The sequence below is a fragment of the Stigmatopora argus genome, chromosome 11 (genome assembly GCF_051989625.1).
Source record: "Stigmatopora argus isolate UIUO_Sarg chromosome 11, RoL_Sarg_1.0, whole genome shotgun sequence".
NCBI classification, from domain to species: Eukaryota; Metazoa; Chordata; class Actinopteri; order Syngnathiformes; family Syngnathidae; genus Stigmatopora; species Stigmatopora argus.
The window spans coordinates 13,315,340-13,339,261 of record NC_135397.1 but is presented as its reverse complement, the minus strand read 5'-3'; the positions used below and the strand labels follow the sequence as shown (position 1 = coordinate 13,339,261).

The 23,922-nt window shown below is 38.3% G+C and overlaps 3 protein-coding genes across 8 annotated transcripts in view; 2 read left to right on the top strand and 1 right to left on the bottom strand.

Annotated features, from left to right (window-relative positions):
• Positions 1 to 8,018, bottom strand: part of LOC144084529 (apoptosis-stimulating of p53 protein 2-like) — a 36,681-nt gene extending 28,663 nt beyond the window's left edge. For both annotated transcript variants that reach the window (XM_077613056.1, XM_077613058.1), the window contains exons 1-2: positions 7,889 to 8,018; positions 7,485 to 7,638 (exon numbers count right to left, since the gene is read on the bottom strand). In XM_077613056.1, coding sequence (XP_077469182.1) covers positions 7,485 to 7,511 — 27 coding nt within the window. In that variant the 5' untranslated portion in view covers positions 7,512 to 7,638; positions 7,889 to 8,018. The remainder of the gene's footprint in view (positions 1 to 7,484; positions 7,639 to 7,888) is intronic.
• Positions 8,019 to 9,149: 1,131 nt separating this feature from the next.
• On the top strand, positions 9,150 to 10,397 carry mrpl57 (mitochondrial ribosomal protein L57). 2 transcript variants are annotated; one of them, XM_077613430.1, is made up of 2 exons: positions 9,150 to 9,311; positions 9,873 to 10,397. In XM_077613430.1, the coding sequence occupies exon 2, from the start codon at positions 9,887 to 9,889 to the stop codon at positions 10,196 to 10,198; it is 312 nt and encodes a 103-aa protein (XP_077469556.1). In that variant the 5' UTR covers positions 9,150 to 9,311; positions 9,873 to 9,886; the 3' UTR covers positions 10,199 to 10,397. The 2 variants fall into 2 exon arrangements, with proteins under 2 accessions (XP_077469556.1, XP_077469555.1); XM_077613429.1 differs by having other exon boundaries at positions 9,870 to 10,397.
• Positions 10,398 to 11,782: 1,385 nt separating this feature from the next.
• kcnh1a (potassium voltage-gated channel, subfamily H (eag-related), member 1a) overlaps positions 11,783 to 23,922 on the top strand; it is a 49,275-nt gene continuing 37,135 nt past the window's right edge. For 2 of the 4 annotated variants that reach the window (XM_077612569.1, XM_077612567.1), the window contains exons 1-3: positions 11,783 to 12,027; positions 16,296 to 16,322; positions 18,140 to 18,263. In XM_077612569.1, coding sequence (XP_077468695.1) covers positions 11,955 to 12,027; positions 16,296 to 16,322; positions 18,140 to 18,263 — 224 coding nt within the window. In that variant the 5' untranslated portion in view covers positions 11,783 to 11,954. The remainder of the gene's footprint in view (positions 12,028 to 16,295; positions 16,323 to 18,139; positions 18,264 to 23,922) is intronic. The other 2 variants (XM_077612571.1, XM_077612570.1) reach the window with 1 other exon arrangement.

Genomic DNA, 23,922 nt, shown 5'->3' with positions numbered 1-23,922 from the left:
CTGACTAACAACAGCTCTCTTGTTCACATGTTGCAGCTTGGGAATTGAAATTAAATATTGTGACTTCTGAGGTAAATCCATGTAACTTGGATTTCTTGTTTATGTTCACAAAATAATAATAGGTTCTCAGGAACTGTGTACCGGGTTACGCTGTCTCATTGCAATGATGGAGACATACTGTTTGTTCACTGATAAGGTTAAAGGCGAGCCCGGTCAGCACTACAAAGTGTGCTGAAGAAAACTAAACTAAACAGTTTGGTTAAAAAAAGAAATAATAGGAAAAAAGATTTAAATAGCCTCATTGGACCCAGCAATATGGCAGAGGACGCACAGCCACAGGAGAGTGTTAGGGTCAAATTGCCCTTGATACTGTAGTTCTGAAAATTAATGACATCAAGAAATAATAACAATAGGAATAAAGCCTGTGAGAAACAAAAACCTGCACATCTTAAATGTGAAAAAATAAATATTCAAAGCTAAAAAATAAAGGAAGACTAACCTAATGCAAGTCAAATATGTTAAATTGTCACCCCGGCGCAGGCGAAAGAATGGAACTTCAGCACTGAGTTTTTGAAGACATTATGCTTTGAGAGCTTTGTTTCTTAGTTTAGTTATTATTGTAATATTATTATTGTATATAGCTTAGATCACAAAAAAACATTATTTTGAGTTTTTTTCTCCTAATATTTATCCTTTATAAGTAGGGGGAAAATATGTAAATACATCCATATGTGGGGAAAAATGATGAGAATAATAAAAATCATACATTAATTTTTAACAAATTCATCCTCATTTGGAAGCCCTGCAGCAGGTGCCTATGATTGCACCCCTGAAGTAAAAAGGCTCGCTCTTGGTGTGTCGGTTGTTTTGATTGTGAAATGAGTCTAGTTTCAAACGTCAACACCACAAGCAAAAGCCAATAAAAGTCAGGAATGTATGCATAAGATTCAGATATGCACGGCAGAAAAATGGCCGAACATATGCAATGCAGTCGGCAGATGATTTATGTTTTACAGCCAAGAGAATCAGCAGAGTTTGAAGGCAAATTAAAATTGCTGTTTGAACAAAAATGGTAGAAAAGCACCTGCATCAATCTCAATCTACATGTCAAGCCACAAAGCCCTGATTCTCCTTGTCGGGGTCAATTAGCCTCTCAAGACTTTGTTCAAGACGTGATTGGTCACATATTGAGTTAGGAGCTATGAAACCTCTTCGATGGGCACTTTCCTTTTTTGCAGTGACACAAAGATCACAGGGGATGTCTTCATAATTGAGTTACTCAGCACCAACAAGATAACTAGCAAATGTAAGGTCACCCTTTTGCATTCCACATTGGTAGCGGCTGGGCGAAAAAAACAACAGCGCTGTCAGAAGGAATTCATTATCTTCAATTGGCATTTGGGAACCAGTCCAAGGGAGATAAGATATCCAGGCTCTCCATCTGGCAACATGTTTTGTGCTCTCAATTAGCTCTTTGTATTCACTTTTTGCAGTATCGGATGATTAATAAAACTAAAACGCTTTTCTAAAAACTATTGTTTGAAAGGCAATATTAAAAACACAACACACAGCATTCATAAATGTAAACGTGATTTCCATCCTGGAATTAAAATTACAACCTTCTGTCTTGTCAGCCCGAAAATATGAATCCAATTCCATTTTCATTGCTAATTGCTAGTTTTACTTTCTGTCACTTGCACCTGGATGACTCAACAGTTGCATTTGCTGAGAGATAATTGACACATTTGTTACAATGTTCTTCAAATAGCTGCCTTTATTCTTTCCATTTCACAGATGTGTGCACGCAAGACATTCCATTTCCTGTTGTCACTTCTTAAGCACCAAATGCAAGATTAGCACTTGCATTAGTCATTTAATATCTATTATTGCAATAGACAATAAAGAAGCATTTATGAGAAGCATTTCTAATATGGTTCTCAATGGCTACGCTGAGTTTTTACCATTTTAAAAGTTGGTACTCAGCACATTTCCAACAGACTTCTCACTCTCCACCAACAAGCCAATTACGAGATCAGTCCTTTGTCTTCACCCAGGTACCTACAGGTCTAGGCTATGTAAACTAATGTTACTACAACTTTTAGACTCAGGTTTAATATTGTTTACCAAGAGAAGAAAGTCAATAGAATCAAGACATATTTAATGTCCATTCAATGGATGGAGGCAAAATTTCAACATTTTGAATGCTGTCAATGGATAACCAAATAAAATATTTGTTGGTGTAGTCATATATTGAGAAGGTATGGTAGTTCCACTCGCATTATGGTACGAGAAACTAACTATGCTTCTTATTTTTGTGAAAAGGAAAACTTGTTTTAACTAACCTCACTAAAAATGATGAGAGTAGTGTATAATCATTTATTTGTTCGTATTCAAGAGCCATAGCCTGAACAATGTCTTGTTTATACCACGACATTGCGCTGTGTGCATTACTCACATTGCAGAACGTGCACTACTTTTATTACTAGAGATTATTGGTCATAAGACATATATATTTCTTTCTCTCACTGCCAACAACAACTTATGGCAGCCTTGTCTGACATAAAGGAGCGGTGACAGCTGCTCGTTAAGTGATACATTGATCATGGACACATCAAACGTGCTGCAATTCTTTGCTTCTATTTGGTGCCCTTTGGTGGTGATAAGACTGTCTCACCTGCCACCCCCTAACTGGGTGCCGAGTCTCCCACAACCCTTCCCATGCCTAACACTGGCAATGCAAAGGAGATAGGAATGTTGCATGTCTCAATACTTTGATATTGGTAGCAGTACCATTTTTGGCAACCAATCTTAAATAGGAGTCTCTTAACTACAATTTTAAGGCACAAAGATAAGCTGTTGCTTACAGGGGGGCGGCACTTATACAAAGCAGGAAAATAATCAAGTCCATGTACAATGTGGGATGAGAAAAGTATTTCCTTTTGATTTCTATTAGACGTTTCATTGAGACAAAAAACGAAATCCCATTTTTTTTAATTGTTTGCAAATAAAAAAAATCAAATTCTATAAATCAATGTATCAACCAGGCCTATTTTCCAGAGTATGCTTCTCAAGATCTCTACACACTTGCTTTAAGTTTTTGTCACTAACTTTGGGTGCTATTCTACTAAATATTTGAGCATAAGACTGTCACAATATACCTTAATAAGTCAGGACTAAAGCTCTTGGACAAGCCACATCAAATCAAACACCTTAAGGGGGAAATAAAGATTGGACGACTGAAAAAGTCATACCCTTGACAATTCTTGCGGGCCTGTCGCACACTTTTGCTTCTAGCTGAGGTAAGCAAATTAATCAAGTAGCTGGGAGAGTCACCTCCGAATGTGATTACAGTCTGTCCATTTGACAATGCAGCACCATTTCCCTCAGTGGCCATCCCAGCTGTACCAGCCAGAGCTTTCAAAGTTGACACGCTTCCAGTATGTCATCATGAGTCCTTCAAATATGGCAAGACAGCAGAAAGTGCTCAGATATATTTTTAGTCCTAGGTGAGGCCACCTCTTTCACTGGCTATTCATTCCTGGACATTCCTAAACTTTGACCAAAACGCTACAAGAAATTAAAGCCATTCGCAGACAATTACGACCCGATCAGAGACCAAAAGTAGCGACTAAAAGATTTCCTTGCGTTTCTTGTGGAGCCACTACAATGTCTACTGGAATTGTCCCACTTGGGTGCTAAATTCAATAGTACATGTGCTCAAACAAGCACAAAGTCTTTGAAATCAAGCAAGTGCAACTCTGCATTGCAAGCGCTAAGAAGACGTATTGACAAACACCTGGCCATGCTAGCAGTTGTAATACTGGGACTTATTAGAGAATGCAATGAGCTGCAGAAAGACTTCAGCTGTGTAATGTAGAAACCAGATTGGCGGTGAGTGTGCTGCCCCAACACACTGATTAATGTTGGGCACCCTTTACTAAACAAGATAGGCCACATTTTCATTTTTCTTTCATCAAACTTGGCATGGAAATTTTAATAAGCTAAAGTGTATAAAGACCTTCTTCTCAGTCTTACGATAATAGCTTTATTTAATGTAAAAAAATGACTTTTACCTCTAATTTTGTATCTAAATATATTTAGCTCAAAGCCAGTGGTCCCCTGATAGAAGAGAATATTGACGTTATTGTTCAAAGCCAACTTGCCAATGCAAAAATGCTGCTGTAGCGTGTGAATTTGGTGGTTATGTGTCAGCGTTTTTGAAGAAGCAGCATTGTACTGTTTCACAGAGACGTTCTAATGGTGGTGTTGGAGTGCTCAACATTCCCAGTATTTCACTCTGTTTCCATTAAAACAATGCAACATTTATGGGAGAAAGTGTTTCACAACATGGGGAAAATTGAGGTAAACCAGCTGCCAGTAAAACTGCCACAAGTGATAAATTTGATAGTTCACAAATTAAAAAATATTTACTACCTACTAATCAGGTCATTAAAATCACATTTACTTTTATCTATACCTCTGGGCTTTTACAGTAATCCCTCGAATAGCGTGGTTAATGTAGACCAGACATGGCCGCGATAATCGGAAAATCGCGAAGTAGGGTCCCCCTATTATAACTACTTTTTTTCCCTCCTCAGTGCTGAGTCCTAGTAGCAGGAGTGGCTTCTGCTTACGAGTTTCAGCGTACATTTCCACATTTTTATGAACTTAATTTTTTTAAAATATATTTAGAACATAGTGCTGTTGCATATGTGCTGTTGAGAATGTTGGACTATGAATACTGTATAACTGTATCATTGATTTCCAAAGAAAAATGAAAATGAAAAATGTTTGGAATTTTCTTTTAAGCTCGTTAATTGGAAGGCATGTTTGAACAAGGTAAAACAAAAATACGCAACTTGTATTGTGTAGTAAAGGATGCCTGTCACTTATCAGTGATTTCTACATTACACAGCTGATCTCTTTCTGCAGCTCATTGTCTTCTCTAAATAGTCCCACCCCCCCTTTATTTACAATCTCGGTACGCAATTACAACACAGCATTATCCCTTGCCTGTCACCCCCACCCCACAAGCAGAGACACGGGTTACGGCTGTCATTTCGAGACAATACCTCACATCGGTGGTTGCTGTACAGATACTGTTTTGTTTTTATCAGGCAAATGCCAGGGGCCATATCTCAATCACCAGCTCGCATATAAAATCAAACAATGTCAGGATCAAGGCAAATGTGTTCAGTAATAAAACTAATCCTTAAAAGGATGCTGATATTTATGGCCATCCAGACATCCCGTCGCTCAATGATAACAGACGTCATCGCACAGAGTAGAGGGCCGAAGTCGCGCGACAGAAGGAAGTCATCCATACGCAACCTTTTTACCACGCCGAAGGGGATTCACAAACTCTAAGAGCGTAAGAAAATCTAATTCTTAAGATCTTAACACACGTGAGGTGAGATTAGTTTACATTTTGCATGAGGCATTTGAGAACAGTGGTTGTTTTGGGCCTCATGCAAATTACAAGGATAAGGAAATAATAGAGCCAAAATAGTGCCTCTCTTTGTACATGAATGAACATCCAATAAATGTTTTACCTTGCCATGAAGCACCAACAAAATTTTAATTTGTTTAAACCAGGTTATTCAGTTTGGAATATTAATGAGTCGTTTTCATAGAGGATAAAGTGACAAAGCTTGAAGCAAGTGCGCTTGGCTTCTTAAAAGAAGTGTGTGAGCAAGTAGCCTCACTTCCTAATACTCACGTAATTGTTATTTTTAAATTTTGTCAGGGAAAGCGAGGGTTAAAAATCAGTAACAATTGTTTAAAGCAGTGTTTCCCAACCTTTTTTGAGCTGCATCACAAAATCTCTACGGACACCACCATCTGAAAATCGTTTAACTTAAAACTGTGTCGCCTATGTTAACAATACTCATTCTCATCAAAGTTTTATCATCAGGAATCACAAAAACCTCCAAAATTATTCCAAAATCTAATTTTTCACACTAACCTAGTGTCACCGAAAGTTGATGTCTGCGGACCCTGAACAACTTCCAGTTCAAGTGATGCAAAAATAAGTAATGGAATCTTTTTAATCGCATATTTTTTATGACTTTTCTCCAAATATTAATTAAATCTCCTAATATTACGCAAAAAAAAAATGTTGTGCTCACACAAACTTAACATTGCCAAAAGTTGATGCTGTAGAAATCAAACAACTTCTGGTTCATGTTAGAGAAAAATAAGGAACAAAATGACTGTTTACCAATTTGAATCTTGTAATGGTGTAATCTATAATTTAACGTTCATCATATTTTGATTTTAACCTTGTAATGTTCAATTTTTCTCATTATATTCATATTAATGTTTCTTTCTGCATATTACATTGTATGACTTCTTGCAATTTCCCGCGCCACACTTGACCACTGCTCACGGCACACCGTGGGAAACATGGATTTAAAGGGTCTTTTTTAATACATTTAACTCATTGTGTCCATCTGACAATAATAGCTAGACCACAGTTCTTCTAAAAATGAGTTGATTCACATTAAGACTGTAACAGTCAAATGACAAACTACAAAAGGAAACAAGTCAAGGACATTCCTACTGTTATAACAGCTTTGATGTTATTTAGTAAATTAACTCCTTGACGGTAATAGACGCTCAATGCATCTGGACTTAGAGGCTGGCAACGATCACTGCTCTTAAACATAATAATTCAACGCCAGCTATCATGGTAAAAGCTGTCAATGGCAGTCAATGAGATAAGTGTTTAAGCTTGACTGTCATGTGGAAAAGATAAAAGACTTGAAAAGAACTGCAATTTTTTAAAATCCTCTAGACTAGCAATTCAAATTTGTCCTCTGTAGAGGCCATTGCAAAATCTGAACATTTCTCAGCCACCACATAAAACTTAAATAACCTTTTCTGTTATATAGAGGACATTTAGAACGTGCTAATTATAGGAAATCTAAATGGGTGAGATTTGTTTCCCCAAAAAGCATGTCTTTCCCCTCAGTGCAAGATGGTAGTCTCTCTGTAGTTAGAATTTTCACATCTTGCGCAGGAGTTTTGAAAATATCCCCCTCAATAAATCAGGGTTATTGCTCCATTGCATCAATTAGCAAGCAATATCAATCTATTTAATTGTTTTACATGATCAACATCATAACTGGACAAAACAGTGCCTTTGTATGTTCACCAATTCATGTTTCTAGTTATGTAGTTGACGATGTTACATGTTAATTGAACAAAATATTAGAAACAAATGTTTGCTTCCCACCCATAAAGTAAACATGGGAAATGTTCCCAGATTAATCTGTCTCAACAGTAGTAGACGTCAGAATTATTCAAGAGGAAAAATGAGTGTACACTCGAGAGCAAGCCATAGCCATGGTAACAACAGCACATTCGACACGACAAGTTGACAACATTTTGTGGATTTAAAAGACAAGAATATAATCATTATTAAGAGGAGACAAAACGGAGACAAACGGCGAGTTCAGGGTGAGAAATAATTTAATACTCACCGGCATCATTTTAGCTTCGTACCGCATTTAGCTCAAGCATGAATCCGCACCACTCGCAGTTTCGACAAAACCGTAGATACTTTAATCCTCGTACAACCCGTGAAGCCGCTTTGGATCGGAGTCTATCTCCTCTCCTCTTTGTAACCTGGTCGTTCTGTTTAAAAAAAAGAGAGAAAAACAATAATATTATTTAGAACACAACCAAATATGCACACGTCAACTGGCGACCTGTTGCAACCAATAACCGGGCCTGCCCTGGTAGGAAAGTTTCGACGAAACAAGTTTGCACGCATTGGTCACACGCTGAAGAAACAATTTGAAAACAATTTTTCACATGAGAAAACTACTATTCGTTTAGAAATTAAAAAATCGGTACTAGTTGGCATGCTTTGCGTTCGGCTTACCCGTGAAAAGATGACGGTATCGACCCTGAAACTCCGCTACAGTTGACGGTGGATGATGGTTAGCTCACAGCCGAGCCCAGAATGACGTGAGAACATGGGGGAGGGAAAGCCTGTGAAAACTAAACCCAGCCCCCTTATTGAGCTCTTTCATGTAAACTCCACCCACTGGTATAGGCATTGATATCATCTGAATATAGCGCTAGATGCAAAACACTTGGAGTCGGCAGCATTAGTAACCAGCGGCCATCTTTAAGAAGTCATCTCTGGCGGGCTATAACTTGTAACGAACATAAAATACGATTAATTATGGCAGATTTTTGAATGGTTTGGGTCATAAAAATATCACACTTGATATTAAAAAATACATGTTTTTAAGTATGTAAATAAAACGTGAACATATTGCATTTCTGTCGGTCACTAAAAACCAACTCATTTCAAAATTTGTTGAAAATTGAGGATTTTATAGTTATTTTTAATTACATGCGCCGTTGAAAATAAATGTTGTTTATCACTGACATAAAACGGCTGGCAAATGGTAAAGATCTTTCCGGTTGGCTCATGGCGCGTATTGCGCATCTAGGTTTTTTTCCTATTGAAAACACATGTATGTCTAAATTATATTTTGCTAGATCGATCAAATGATTCAACGGGTTTTTTGTTTGATTCTCAGCATCTCTCACTTGTTTTTAACGCATCATTAGAATAATTAAATAAGAACCTTAGAAAATTCACGAGGCAGAACTATTCTTTCAAGTGTTTACTCTAAGCGCTATCTAGTGGCCAATTTGGGTAGATAAAGACATCAATCGGGAGGAGGTTGAATGTAATGAAAGTGCCTATACATACACGATATAAAGTCTGTTTAAATTAAATATACACGTTTATACAAATAATAAATTATAATTCTTTTTGTTGGTACATTTATGATATTTTTAGTCAAAATAGTACTTGGAAAGGTAGAATGTTCCAATAATAAAGTGCTGCTTTATTTGTTTACAAAAATTTGACAGTGAAATATTCAGCCCGTGAAAGTGGAAAAAGAGTAAAGTCTGATTTCTTTATATAGGATTAAACCACACCAAACGTCTGAATGGGTTGACAAACAATTATGACATCCACTCCAAAACTATTTTAATACTATATATTTCATATTTTAAATGAATAACTTCCAAAAATTGGTAGGAAAGGACCCAACATCTGTTGTGTTCCAAATAATTAGAACAGAAGAGGGCGGTAACGCGCTTATGAGGTCTTTGCCAACCTAAAAATAAAGAACAGAACAAGAAAATGAGCCCGGAAGTTAAAACTTAATGCACGAGATCTCGACTAAGCTTGTTTATTTTTTAACAGCATAGATTTCTGCATTTGCAGGCTTTCCCTCAGAACTAAACTAAACCAGAACTCTCTTTAGCCCGGAATTAAGGTAATATGAAAAACATCTCTTCGATGATTATTTAAAACGAATCTGGCTTGTAATATGGCCTACACGTGAGCCTGCTAGCAACTTAGCATCCAATGGTATCCGACAGCATTCTGAAGTTATTCCATCGAATCTCATTTTTTCGAGTTCTTTTAGGATCATTGGTTAGTTTGGTAAAAGCTGTGATGCATATTATTTGTATTATTTGCACATATTGAAATATTAAGGAATAAAGATTGGATCTGACTCAATGTCAATTGCCACATATGCGGGCCGAATTCATTTTGGGGTCAATTTAAGGACATCATGATCAAACAATAGTTTTACAAATTACTCGCCCTCACATTATATAACATGCGTCCTGATCATTTCCAATTGTGTTTCGTTGGCTTCCTCTGGCGTAAACTAAATGAAGACATAAAAACAGTTCATCCTGAAGATCATCTAGTCAACTCAATTTCTAGATCAGTTGAAAATTGACAATTGCTTTGAATTCGGTGCATTGATTTGGTTGTTTTTCTGTCTGAAATGATTATATTTCTATATATTTGTTTTCCCCAGCAGCGTGAGCAGACACCATGTTTCTCACCCTGGCCCTACTACGCAAGGGCATCCCAGGCAAGCAGTGGATCGGCAAGTACCGGCGCCCACGGCCTGTAACGTGGCAAATGAAACGCAACATGATCAAGCACCTGGAACGCGAGGCACAGAATGAGTACTGGCTCAGTCGACCCTACCTGACGGTGGAGCAGGAGCACGGCAGCGCCGCTGCGCGTCGTTCGGAAAACTTTCTGCGCATTAGGGAGGCAAAATATTACAACTTCCCCCAGCACAAAACTATAACCGATCATTTGTCCCACCTCGAACTCTCAAAGAACTGGGCCACTTAACTCATTGGCTGCCTTTGCTGTCTATTGCAATGAATGAGTCAGCGATCGTGATTGAACATGGAAAGACTTTTTGATGCTCTTGTGACGCAGGACTGGAAATAATTGATGTCGCACAATGTTCCCTTTTACTAGAAGGCTATATACATATTGGTTCTGCAAATGTGCTATTCAATTATACATAAACCCATTTAAAATGAAACTGGTGTGATGTCTTCGAAGTTGCCCTTTGTGTGGTGTCTAAAAAAAGTCATGTTGCAAAATTATTATAACCAAGTCTAACTATGTCACATCACTGTACAGTCGATCTCCAGACAAAAGTTTGTCGTTTGAATCATTAATAACGATGTTGTCCTGCATATTTCCTGCACTGAGTTCATTTTTCTCAGTGGAAGGGCAGCCTCACCTAGGTAGGCTTCATTTTTAATGACTCTCACCTTTCCAGTGCATTGCGGTCCGCTGGTTTCCATGGTAACTAACTCAGTCCACTAGTCATGCTTCAAAGTCTTCTGAGAACACAGTACAATTATATATTAAAATATTTGAGCATACGAACTTGTTTTTTTTTCAATCAGTGTTTTCAAATGGTGAATAATTATCTTTGAATTTAACTCATCGATTGTCATTCAGGTTGACATACATCAAATTCATGTCCACTGCAGTGTTGGCAGCAGTAATGGTGATATCTCTCGCACTTTCATTGATGTCTCTTGCTTCCAATGGCAGCCAGGAAGGTCTATTTTAAAAAATAATATCTCTGGCTACCAGTGAAACAAGAGCCTTAACAGCCCCTCATTTCAGTATAACTTTTTTAGTACCATTGACAGTGTTAGACATCCAATTGTGGCTATTTTCGTCCAACCGGGCAATTAAATTGGATGTCTATTGTTGTCATTGGCAGCCAATTAATTATTTTAAAAAAAATCACATTTGAAGTTCATAATGGATGATAAGTGTAATTGTTCATTTTAATTTATTTAACAATTTATGAAATTATGATTTAATTTATCTATTCAAGATATATAAAGTAAATACAGTGATGGTTAACAATATATATGTAGAAAATGAATTTGATACTCAATTGAGGTAGTTTTTTGCATGGGCTGGCAGACTGCAGAAATTCTGGGTGTGTCATCTTGTTTGGAGATATTTTAGTGGGCGGAGCCTAGGCAGCCGAGAAAGGAAGCCTAATTCATTAGTATCTCATTTCATTATTTAGCATTTTCTGATTATTTTTTGTCCAAAATACATCATATTAAAGTCACTTGCTGCAGTATTTCATAGCACATTAATCTATAAAAGGTGCTGGTTGACATGTTTCAAAATTAAAATAACTGCACTTTCATCCTAGTATATCTAAAAATTATCAAAACATTCTAATTTTGTCCGACAAAACTCGTATTTCAGGTACGCATCTATTTATATACGTTAGTTCACGGCTTTCATCCGGCAGATGTCGCTGTGGCACCTTGCCGTACTGCATGAGAGAGGGCGGGATGAAAAAGAGTGGGAGGGAGGAGGCCGTGGGAAGCCCACCCTGAGCCCATCGGCCCCTCCTATCCCCGCATCCAAGTCAGCATCTCTGGCGTTCTCGTCCCTCCTCCTCCTCCCGGATGAGGAAGATGAAGAACCACCGCACCAGCGGGCTGAGGAGCGAGCAGCCAGCAGGAAACAGCCGCACACAAGTAGCGTGCACGCAGCCATGACGCCGGAGCATCGCGCGGAGCCTCACCCGGAGGAGGCCGAGTGAAGCGGCAGGATGGCGGGGGGCCGCCGGGGACTTGTGGCCCCTCAGAACACTTTTCTGGAGAATATTGTCAGGCGCTCCAACGGTAGGATCAGCTTGCTTACCCCCCTCCTCCCCTGCAGCCCACTTCTCTCCTCTTGTGTGTGTGTGTGTGTGTGTGTGTGTGTGCGTGTGTGTGTGTGTGTGTGTGTGTGTGTGTGTGTGTGTGTGTCCACTGTATTGATCCATTGAGTTCCCATAGTTCCAATGCCAAATTGACTTAGTCGTTTTTTTAGGGGTTTTGCTGACTACCATTGGAGTTTGAATGATGATGCAAATTAGAGAACCCCCCACCCCCACCCCAACACAAAAACAAAATAAACCAAAACAAAACACCACACCCTTGTCATTAAGGAGTATTTAAAAAACAATCATTCTGGATCTAGAAAGGCTAGATTTTAATGCAAAGTACAAAACGGTTTTAAAATAAATGTAGATCTACTTGCAATATGAAAAAAGAAATGTATCTTGGTGTGGCTAGTCAATACAATATACGTACATTCCGATGATGATACAGCCATATTAGTAATATTAACTTCTTTATGGGTGAGCATAACAAAAACAGTAATTAATAATAAATGAACACTAAAAATGGAATTTTGAGAATGCTGAGGATTTTTCCATATTAATCAATCAATCAACTTCAGGATCGTAACTTGTTCTGACATATAAAAAAAAATCATCCCTCAGGATTGATTTGGATGAAGAGAACTTGATGGACCAACAAAAAAATGTAATTAGAGCAATCTTTATATGAGAAGCTCTTGAAAGTCTCCCAGGATGAACGACTCTTCCTTTACTTATTGCCATTTAAGCGATGCATTTTTAAATCCCTGCATAATTACACAAGAGCAACACAAGTCTCTGGTGTGAGTTATATGACCAGTAATGCATATATATATGCTGCACAGGTCAAGTATCCGTGCAGGAAATGTGCTAATCGCTGGACTCGGAGGTTGAAAGTTAAACAACAACCCGGCAAAAATAAAATGGCTCATTATATTCATTAATATTTCACCATTCTTGTAGATGTCAAAAACCACAAAACAAGGAACAAAATCACGACGTCTGTTTCTCCTGTTTTTGTTGTGTTGACTATACTTCAGATTACAGGTGTCAAAGTGGCAGCCCGGGGGTCAAATCTGGCCCGCCGCATCATTTTGTGCAGCCCGAGAAAGTAAATCATGAGTGCCGACTTTCTGTTTGAGGATCAAATTAAAATGAAGATTATAGATGTATATTATATTTCCTGATTTTCCCCTTTTAAATCAACAATTGCAATTTTTTAAATATTTTTGTGTGTTTTTAGTTCAAAAAATATTTTGTAAACTCTAAAAATATATAAAAATATTTTCTGTTTTCCACTTCAATATTGAACATAAATTAAAAAAACACTATTTAGTTTCCTTTTGAAATGAAAAACAAATGATTAAAATATGTTTTCCCTTACTAAGAAAAAAAGTTCAAATAAACATTGTTTTAGATCTATTTTAAAAAAAAAGAATATTTAGGGCTTTTGTTCCAGTTCTTTTAATCCAATTTTTTGAAAAATAATCAAGTTGACGTTAATGTGGCCCGCGAACCAACCCAAGTTTGACACCTTTTGTTTAGAAGGTCAAAACACCACACCATCTTTGTTGCAATTACATTAGATTAGATTGGAACTTTATTTCATCCCGTATTCGGGAAATTTCTTGGTTGCAGTAGCAAAACAGAGACAAGACACACAAGACATTGTAGACCTAGGTGAGAAACTGGAGCGTGATCTGTGAGAGGCCAAAATATGCCATACCCATCCAGATTAATAGTAAAAGAAAAATTGGCCGAAGCAAGCTATATTTATTGTAGGGCTTTTCCGTCTTAAATACTGAACAGATGTAGTAAATGTAACTATTATGCATGACAGCCTGGAATGTTTTCTAAAACTCATTCACTGACATTTACAAGCATACTAGTCAAATAATGTTTTTCAATGGGGAAGTGTGGCAGACGATATTAACTCATGAAGCTGCCAGCCTCTCTTAGTCAAAATGAATTGGACGTTTGTCGCTTTCATTAGCTCTGAACCATGATTATTCACTGCCAGTCCGCTGAGTTAAAAAGGAATGTCTATCACCACAAATGGAAGCCACTGACTTCAGTGACAGCGAATTGCAAACTGGGAATTTTTTTATTGTCACACAACTGCCAGCAGATGGCAACAATGCACCATTTTAAATTTCAAACTGTTTCATTCATCTTCCATACCGCAAATCTTCGTAAGGGTTGTTGGGGCTGCTGGAGTCTATCCCAGCTGACGTCGGACGAAAAGCTGACTACACCCTAGACTGGTCGCCAGTCAGCAGTAGGGCACACAGAGACAGACGACCACCCGCACTCACAATCATACCGCCACCAGTGGGAATTGAGCCCACGCCTGCTTGCATCGAAGCCAAGCGAGTAAACCATGATGCCATTGTGCATCTCTAACTGTTTCAGAACGGTGGTCTCATTTCAAGAAATCCGCTAATCTTTGATTGGGATGAATGAAAAATGCTTAAATTTTTGTCATTTTTCGCCATATGCACCCCAATCGCCGCCCAATGGCTGTGAAGTGAGCGTTGACAAAATTCCCAAAAAAGGATGCAAATCCATCCTTTTGAGACAAAAGCCAGCGCGACCTTGGGCGGTCTGCGGATTAGCCAGCACTAAATCTGGACCTACTGTAAAGGGGGCCAAGAATACTAATCTGAAAAGAGCACTCACCGCTCGGATGGATGGATTCTACAAAGTCTTTCACTCATTTGTTACAAGAATTGTTCCGCTGTCTTTTGTACCGTTTCATGTTGTTGAACAGTATTTTGATCCATCAGTCTTGGAAAACAGCTTGTGCCCTGGTACAGTGGTACCTCGACATACGATCTTAATCCGTTCCAGGACTGAGATCGTATGTCGAGCTTTTCGTAACTCGAGCGAACGTTTCCCATTGAAATGAACTAAAAACAAATTAATTCGTTCCAACCCTCTGAAAAAACACCAAAAACAGGATATTGGATTGGAAAAATTGTTTTATTTCTTCTAATTTGCCATATATTAACAAAGTAACACATAACTAGTGGTTTAATAGTAATTTAAATGTGTTTAATGTAACTAAAATTGGGCGGATTTCGCCAAAGGGAGAGAGAGACGCACAGAGGGGGCGGGTTGGGGTTTCGGGGGGGACTTTCCACGACGACGCACTCGTAACGGAACAAACAAATGTAAATTAGCTTGGATTAATATATACAGACACACTCAAACATACGTTTAATGTAACTTTACACAAAACTGAATTCTAATTTTTTGTAATTTTTTTTTACCTTCGTTAAAAAAAAAACATCCACACCAAACTGCATAAGTGAGTTTTCAAGCATATTCAAGATAATGCCAAACTTTAGCTTTTTTTTTTTTTTTTTTTTTTAAACTTGTTAGTCCTCATGTCTAGCGAGGAGTGTATAACAAATCATAGCCTATTGGGCAAACTGCCTCATTGGTGTGGCAACAATGCATCTTTGGGCTCATATTCCATTTATAAACTTTCCTTTTTCTCTTTACTGTGAAATGATGTATTTTCCTCTCCCTATAAACTTGCCAAAGGCTGTCTGCGGCCAATCATAACTAGCAAATGAGCTGAGTGGTTATTCAGAAATCGGATTAACAGAAAAAGACTGTCAGAGTGTTCGAGAGGAAAAGTGGCGTAAAATAAACATCCTAAACGTCGTCATTTGCCTGTGTTGTTGAATATTGGAATGACAATTCTTCTGCTATTAAAAAAAGCGATAAAAAAGCATCTGGCACCAAAACCAGACTGTAAAAAAAGTAAATTATTGCCAACTGTGGTTGAAAGAACAAAATATTGTGTTAAAATTACTCACTTATCCTCATTTAATTTACATATCTGCTGCCATTCACAATATGTCAACCATTGCCATCAGCATTGAATGGTTTAAACTTCAATGCTCTTTAAAAATGTATCTTGTTCATAAAATATCACAATATGACGCAGTGGTGGTGCAAATCTCAACCAGGCCTGGGTGCTATGAGTAGTAACAGGCTCCCTGATCCGATTGGGTTAGGTCCGATTGTTGCTTTTTGGCCCCTCCCCTTGCCCAACCGGGCCCCAAGCTCCGCCTCTGATATGATCACACTTTAACAACATTAATCAATTGTCTATCCATGTTGTTTTTTGTTTTGGTTTGTCGGCATATTCCATCTCTTTTTTTCGATTCACCCATTCGACCTGATGTTTGTCATATGAATCTGTTAACTCTTGTTTTTCTTTTTCACTAATTTCAGTTTGGACACTGTCACATAGACAGACAGGTAGTACAATCTAAAGCACCTTATTATGTTTTTTCCCTGCCCTTCCTTCTCATTAAAATGTTCTATACCAAATGTTGTTAATTTACAAAGTGTTAAAGTCATTTCAAAACAAGAGTAAGAGATTTGGATTCAACAAGAGTAACATCCATCTGATCATTGTAAAAAAACACATTGGCATGGAACATCTTGTGCATTGTCATGAATTTATTTGGATGTGATAAAAGTGTATTTTTATGTATGTGAGTGTAATTGTGTATCTGTGTTCATACGTGGTATGAAATTGAAGTTTCCGTCTTGTCCCTTTCGATGTGTGATTAAAGTTATTGTCTCAGATATGAGTAAGTTTAGCTGCTGCTCACCTTTTTAAATACGCAAAACAGGACACGTTAAAACCCGCCGCCTGCTTTTTTTCTGACCTTTAAAACTAATAACGGCAATTATTGATATTTGCAGACGAATGAGCGGCCTTGTCAATTATCCACAATAATCCTTCAGTCATTTAAAAAATATATTTAAGCGCTAATGAGAAATTGTCGGTTTGTCGACCTTACGTGTAATGAAGCATCATGGGGGATAATGAATATTTAGCAAGTAGATGGTGGGCTCTTAAAGCAAAGGTTACAAATTTGTCCTTGGAATATTTATAATAGCAGACAAGATAGAACACTACCATGAAGATTTATCATTTTTTTACCATTTGCGATGACTAGTATAGGCCCAATTGACCTTTCGAAAAAACTCCGCCCCTCCTTAGTCATTGTTGCTGGTTCGGCAACACATTTGTACTCCCTATTAAAACTATGAATATGGAGGTGAATCAGGGGGCAGCTTATATGCAAGAAATTGTAAAAGTCAATGATTTGAAGGCAATTTTAAGGGTATATAGGCTTATATGTGAGTAAATACGGTAGATGTAATAGCAATGAGACCAGTAACCAATATTTTAATATCTAACTTTTTCCTGCCTTTGCTAAACACAACATAAGTAGCCAGTTTAATATAGCGTTATATTAATTTGAACTATTTTAATCACTATTTAATCCGTTGAAGACACTGCTAGAGTCGTGTTTTCGGCTTTCGGAAGGGAAAAAAAACACTCCCCTGGATAAACACCTGGGCTATCGCACGTCCACTTCGCATTTTGGACATCTGCAGCATTTTAATGTTTTTTGTCTTCTTCCGGTAAATTGGATGACAGTTGGTAGTCTCGTAAGGCTTAAGTAACCCCAAATTAATCAATTAGACAAAGGAGTAATGCATAAAACCCGATTGACCGTGACCACTTAACAACGTGTTATAAATCGGTCGATGGCCGTTTGGGAGGCGGAGTTTGCGAAAGGTCAATTTCAAAGAAAACTCCGATGCGTAACATGCAAAATACACCAATAAGTCATTGGCTACGATTATCTGATACCAGCCCCTCCCAGTTTAAATGAACTGGACATCTTCAATGGCAGCCAATGACTTTATGGTAGTGGCACAACATAAATTAAAAACAGTAATTGTAGGTAGTTATTTCTGGTGTTGACGTAGTTTATCCGCATTACATTCTAATGTCGACCAATGGAATTTGCCTAGGTGGAGGTCAAAAATAATTTCCAGATATTTCCCCATATACTGCTTTTAACTTCCCTTGAGCTTTTTTTTGGTTGTGTCTTTCCATGTCTTCTAGTAACTCTTTCTCTTATAATTTCCTCTAATATTTACCTTTGATTCCAATCAACGGCAAATATTTCCGACGTCTTTAACTTCAGTGCTATGCCGGCGTTAACCCCTTAAGTGTGCTTTTTGTGTTTTTATCTCTGTGGGCGTTGCAGACACCAACTTTGTGCTGGGCAACGCGCAGATCGTCGACTGGCCCATCGTTTACAGCAACGACGGATTCTGCAAATTGTCGGGGTACCATAGGGCTGAAGTCATGCAGAAGAGCAGCACTTGCAGGTAGGCCAAGGTCACTGTAAACAGAAATGCCAGTTTTTCATATACCGTATTTTCACGACTATAAGGCGCACCGCATTATAAGGCGCACCCTCAATGAATGACACATTTTAATTTTTTTCCATATATAAAGCACACTGGATTATAAGGCGTCCTGTCTATTTTGGAGAAAATTTAAGACTTTTAAGTGCGCCTTATAGTCGTGAAAATACGGTATTTGAGTGAGCAAGCACCAGCGTCGTTCTTCGCCAAGAAGCCCTAATAACTGAGAGCTTTTAATAATAGAATTTATTTCCGTTGATTGACAAAATGGAGACCTTGCGTCATTATTTCAGGGGTCCCTCAGCGGTGTGGCATACCAATTACGAGCAAGTCTCAGGATTTCTTAGCAGCATAAGTGAAGGATCGCATTGCAGTAAAATGCAAATATTTGTTTCACGATCAAATATTGATTAATCTTCCATCACTGGTGGTGCTGGAGTCTATCCTGGCCAACTTTGGGGAGTGGCCAGAGGGACATTATGAGTTGTTTGACGACCATTCGAGCTCACACTCATACCTAGAGAAAGATTACAGTATTCAAGCAGCATACCATGCATGGTTTTGGGATGTGGGAGGGAACTGGATTACCCGGAGAAAACCCACACAGAACATGAAGGCTGAAGCACTCACACTCTGGCTCAGAACAGTGAGGTGGACGTGGTAAGCACTTGTCTACCAGGTCACCCTCACTATTTTTTCCAAAAAATTGTATGCATCTTATCTACTGGATGTTTATCTGATAGAAGTTTAAAATGAACTAGAACCGCAAAGATGTCAAATAGTGAACATTTTTGGCTTGGGAGTGATGTAGTGGTCCAAATAACCTGCAGAAAATGTGCAAGATAAACATCAAAAATGTAAATCATTCTTGTAAAATCTCGTCCCAAGAAACCGAGCATCAATTTAGGAAAGGTTTATAACATATACTATGTGTCATCTGACATATTTGCATGTTGAAGTATAGTCAGAATATGCTTCTAAATGTTGTGCTTTGAAAAGATATAGGCATTTATAGTATAATAAACAATCCCAGTTGGTAATAGAATACATATGTGGTATATTTACAATGAATAATTCCGATTATTTAAGTAGATTACATCAACATCTGCGTCATATCTGTAGCACGGTAAATGTGAAGGACACGGAAAGTTCACAAACTATGAGCGTTATATCTAGAAAGAAACACATTCAATGTATATTTCTTTCTCCGTCTAATCTATTTGGACTTTTAATCTCAATTATGCACTGCGCCAGCGTACACAAAAGTATTGTTTACAGCACATACACAATCAATCACGAATTAGTTTAACAGCTGAGAAATCTGCGGTTGCTCAAAATCGCTTTCAAATTGGTTGATGATCTTCACACTGTAACACATGCTCACGCTTTTGTTTGTTGTGTTTGGGGGAAAAAAATCGAACTCCATGTGTCAAACTTGGCATTAACGATGAGAATGTGAATAGCAAGTGATTCTAAGATTGTGCAAATATAGAGTTTTAGTCGCAAGGGCTGCCTTTAACAGGGTTTGAATGTTTTCTGCCAGCCCTTTTAGTCCAAATGGATGGGAGCCCTATCACTGTCAATAGCAAGGGTGTCAGACTCGGGTTGGTTCGCGAGCCGCGTTAACGTCAACTCGATTTCATGTGGGCCGGACCATTTTAGATATAATATTTAGATTTTTTTATTTATAAGTGGATTAAAAGAACTGGATTAAAAGCCCTGAATATTCAGTTTTTTATAGATCTAAAACAATGTTTATTTTAGCTTTTTTAAAATATATTTTTAGATTTTACAAAATGATTTTTGAACTAAAAACACAGAAAAAGTGGATTAAAAAAATTACAATTATTGATTTAAAAGGGGGAAAATCAAGAAATGTAATATACATATATACTCTTCATTTTAATTTGATCCTAAAACAGAAAGTCGGCACTCATGATTTACTTTCCCGGGCCACACAAAATGATGCGGTGGGCCAGATTTGGCCCCCGGGCCACCACTTTGACACATGTAGTCAATAGCACTTATTCACTTCCAATGTTCTACCAGTGCGCCGAATTATCTTAGTGGTGAAGAAAAGCGCATAAAGTGGCCATCGACTAAATTCTCAAGCGGCTTTCCTTACGTTCACTTCAAGAAAAGAGCCGCCAATGTGAGTTCAATTTATAGATTTTCATTTTGAAAAAAAAAAAAAAAAATCTAAGTGCGACAATGAGATGGAACCTGCTGATGAAAGAAGCGGGGGCCGGGTGAAACCCCCCACTGGGCGCTTACGACATAAGAGATCGTTTTGCATTTCCTTTTCCGGGCCTGCGTAGACGCGCAGCATGTTGACTGTAGCGTTTAACCAACATGGCGGGTAATGCTAAATTAGTAGGATCACATCACGAAGGGTTGCCACCACCAGATTTGCGAGTGGTGGGAGATTTCTCATGTTTTGTCACAGCCAGCTCTGCTGATTTGGACCCTCGGGGGCTCCCACAAAAGCTTCAGAACACTTGCCAGAGCCAACACTGAATACACTCAATATTACGTGTGCTTCGCGTGTGTGTCTATTTACGCGTGCTGCAATTCGTTTTAGGTTTATTTTTAGTTGAAAGTCGTTTTTTTTCATCCTAAAATCACCTCACTGTATTTTGCATGGAAGCCTTTGTGGGGTAAATTATGCAACCATTGTGTGGATTTTTAGTCACAACTGTGGACCCCAGGTGCGCTTTTATAGTAGTTTAGAAGGTTCAGGACCACATGTATAATATGGCAAACATAAGGCAGAAAATAGCTTTTTCCACTTTCATTTGCAGTTCAGTTCAGGTTAAAGTCAATAATCATTTTTTTTTAGATGGTTAAAATATTCATTTTCCATGCAACTTATTCTCACAAGGGTCAAGGGGTGCTGGAGCTTATCCCAGAACACCCTGAATTGGTTGTAAGCAAATTGCAGAAATATATATAAAAATATGCACACATACATAAACATATACAGTTACACGTACACCTGAACATAGAGATTCCACACCTGTAAAATGAATAACTACACTTGGATGTTAGATTTAATAGAAGCAATTATTCTCCCATTTGTTTGTTTTTAAATCAAATGTTATGTAGTTCTAACATTTTTTTTAATGTTGACAACAAAAAGTAAGCAACATGAAAATGGGTTAAGAAATGAGTTAGTTTAGCACCATTAAGGTGTATATATATATATATCCATGCAGTGACTTTAAAGGGAATGAAGTGAGCACGTTGGTTAGTGCCATCATATGTGTCAAAGTGGCGGCCTGGGGGCCAAATCTGGTCCGCCACATCATTTTGTGTGGCCCGGGAAAGTAAATCATGAGTGCCGACTTTCTGTTTGAGGATCAAATTAAAATGAAGATTATAGATGTATATTATATTTCCTGATTTTCCCTTTTAAAATAAATAATTGCAATTTTTAATCAGATTTTTTGTGTGTTTTTAGTTCAATAATCATTTTATAAAATCTAAAAATATATTTAAAAAAAGCTAAAATAAACATAGTTTTAGATCTATAAAAAACTGAATATTCAGGGCTTATAATCCAGTTCTTGTAATCCATTTATATAAAAAAAATCTAAATATTATATCTAAAATGGTCCGGCCCATGTGAAATCGAGTTGACGTTAACGCGGCCCGCGAACCAACCCGAGTCTGACACCCTTTCCGCTTATTGGCAGTGTGATTGTGAGTGTGAATGGTTTTCTGTCTCTGTGTGTGCCCAACAACTGACTGGCGACCGATCGATCTATGGTGTAGTCTACCTTTGGCCTGAAGTCAGCTGTGATAGGCTCCAGCACCCCCACAATCTTCTAAGCGGTGCTAAAAAGAATGAATGAACGAAGGTTTGCCTGGCTGTGACAGCATGCTATCATATCTAGTATTCCTCCCCAATTTCATTTAACCTATTGCTTACCATTGATTGTAATGTGTTGTCGCCTTTGACGCTGATGAATGTCCAATCTATTTTGACTGGAGGGCCAGCCTTGCTGTCAAAATGAATCGGACATCTCTACCGTCAATCATCAATGAGCAGCCAAGTTAATATAAATATTCAGACAATTTTTGTTGTTTTTGTCAATCGTGATTCACCAATTGGGTTTGGGTTGATATTTCCGTGGTCATACAGTCATTATTCATTTTTTGGTCACCATTTTTACAGTCATCAGTCCAATTTTCAGCCTCTGTTGTTGCACTCATTATATGTTTGTGTCAACCCGTGACCGGACGTTTCGTCGAAAGACGTTTGGTCCCCGGACGTTTGATCCCCGGACGTTTGGTCGACCGGACGTTTGGTAGAACGGACGGGCCGTCGACCGAACGTTTGGTCGTCGGGTTCGCTCGCTGTCAAATTATGAGAAAGAGAGACAGAGAGTTTACTGTTGAAAGCGAGCAACCAGGTAATCTCTTGCTCTCAAAATTATAATCATGAGAGAGAGAGAGAGAGTCCGTTCTACCAAACGTCCGGTTGACCAAACGTCCGGGGACCAAATGTCCGGGGACCAAATGTCCGGGGACCAAACGTCTTTCGACGAAATGTCCAAGTGCCGTGTCAACCAGCATCTGGCTTTTTGATTGGTTTATTTGTCAATATTTCTTTTCAGACCGCAATTGGTAAAAAAAAAATCACTTCTGTTGTTGAAAAAACAGAAAAAAAATTGTGGCTTGAGTGTTTTCAACACCTTCCATGTACGAGAAACATTCCTATCCTATCTCAAAATTTCAGCGTGTGCGGCGGCTGGTTGTTTTCGATGTCTCGACAAGCAGACTTTGACATAAAATGCAAACTCATTTACAACATCTGAGCTGAGTTTGCTGTGGATATGCAGAGATATGTGTCCGGAGTCTCCCAGGACAAGCCTGTGGGGAATCCCGAGTCGCGACAAGAATGAGGCTTGAGGAATTTTTAATTGACTTTCTTTGAAGAAAGTGGCCTGAGAAATAGAGAAGACATTAAAAAAAAACATCAGGCGCTTGTCTCAGAAGTTGCCCAGCGGCGGCGGAATCTAGCCTCGTTAATTAAATTTAGCTCTCCGTTTGCATTTCATAACAAAGCCGCCACGCGATATATTTAGATCAGGGCTGACGGCGCTAAAGCGCGCCGGTGGTGACCCGTCCTCTATTTAATGTATTCATTACAACAGGTAATAATCGTGGCTTTTTTACACAGACAAAGACCATAAATGCTCATCTGCTTCATTTCAATTTATCATGGAGGGTTAAGCGGATAAATGAATGCATCGTTTAAAAGGTTTTTTTGGAAGAGGACTTCAAAGGAAGGAAAAGCAAGCACGCATGTTTGGATGCTCAATTGGGTTAGGTTTTGGATGGAAAGCAAAAAGTCACTGTTTGTTTTTGATCATCTGAAGAGCAAATAATGCTTCTTTTTATATCGCTGCAGGGAGAAATATATGGTGAAGGTCGGTGTGTCTTTGTAGATCTAGAGAAAGCCCGTGACAGGATACTCAGAGAGGAACTGGGTACTGCATGAGGAAGTCTGGAGAAGAAGTACGTCAGACTAGTTCAGGATATCTATGACAGTTGGACTGCAGCAGTGAAGTGTGCTGTTTAGTGACAGAAGAGTTTAGTGTTGAGGTGGGATTGC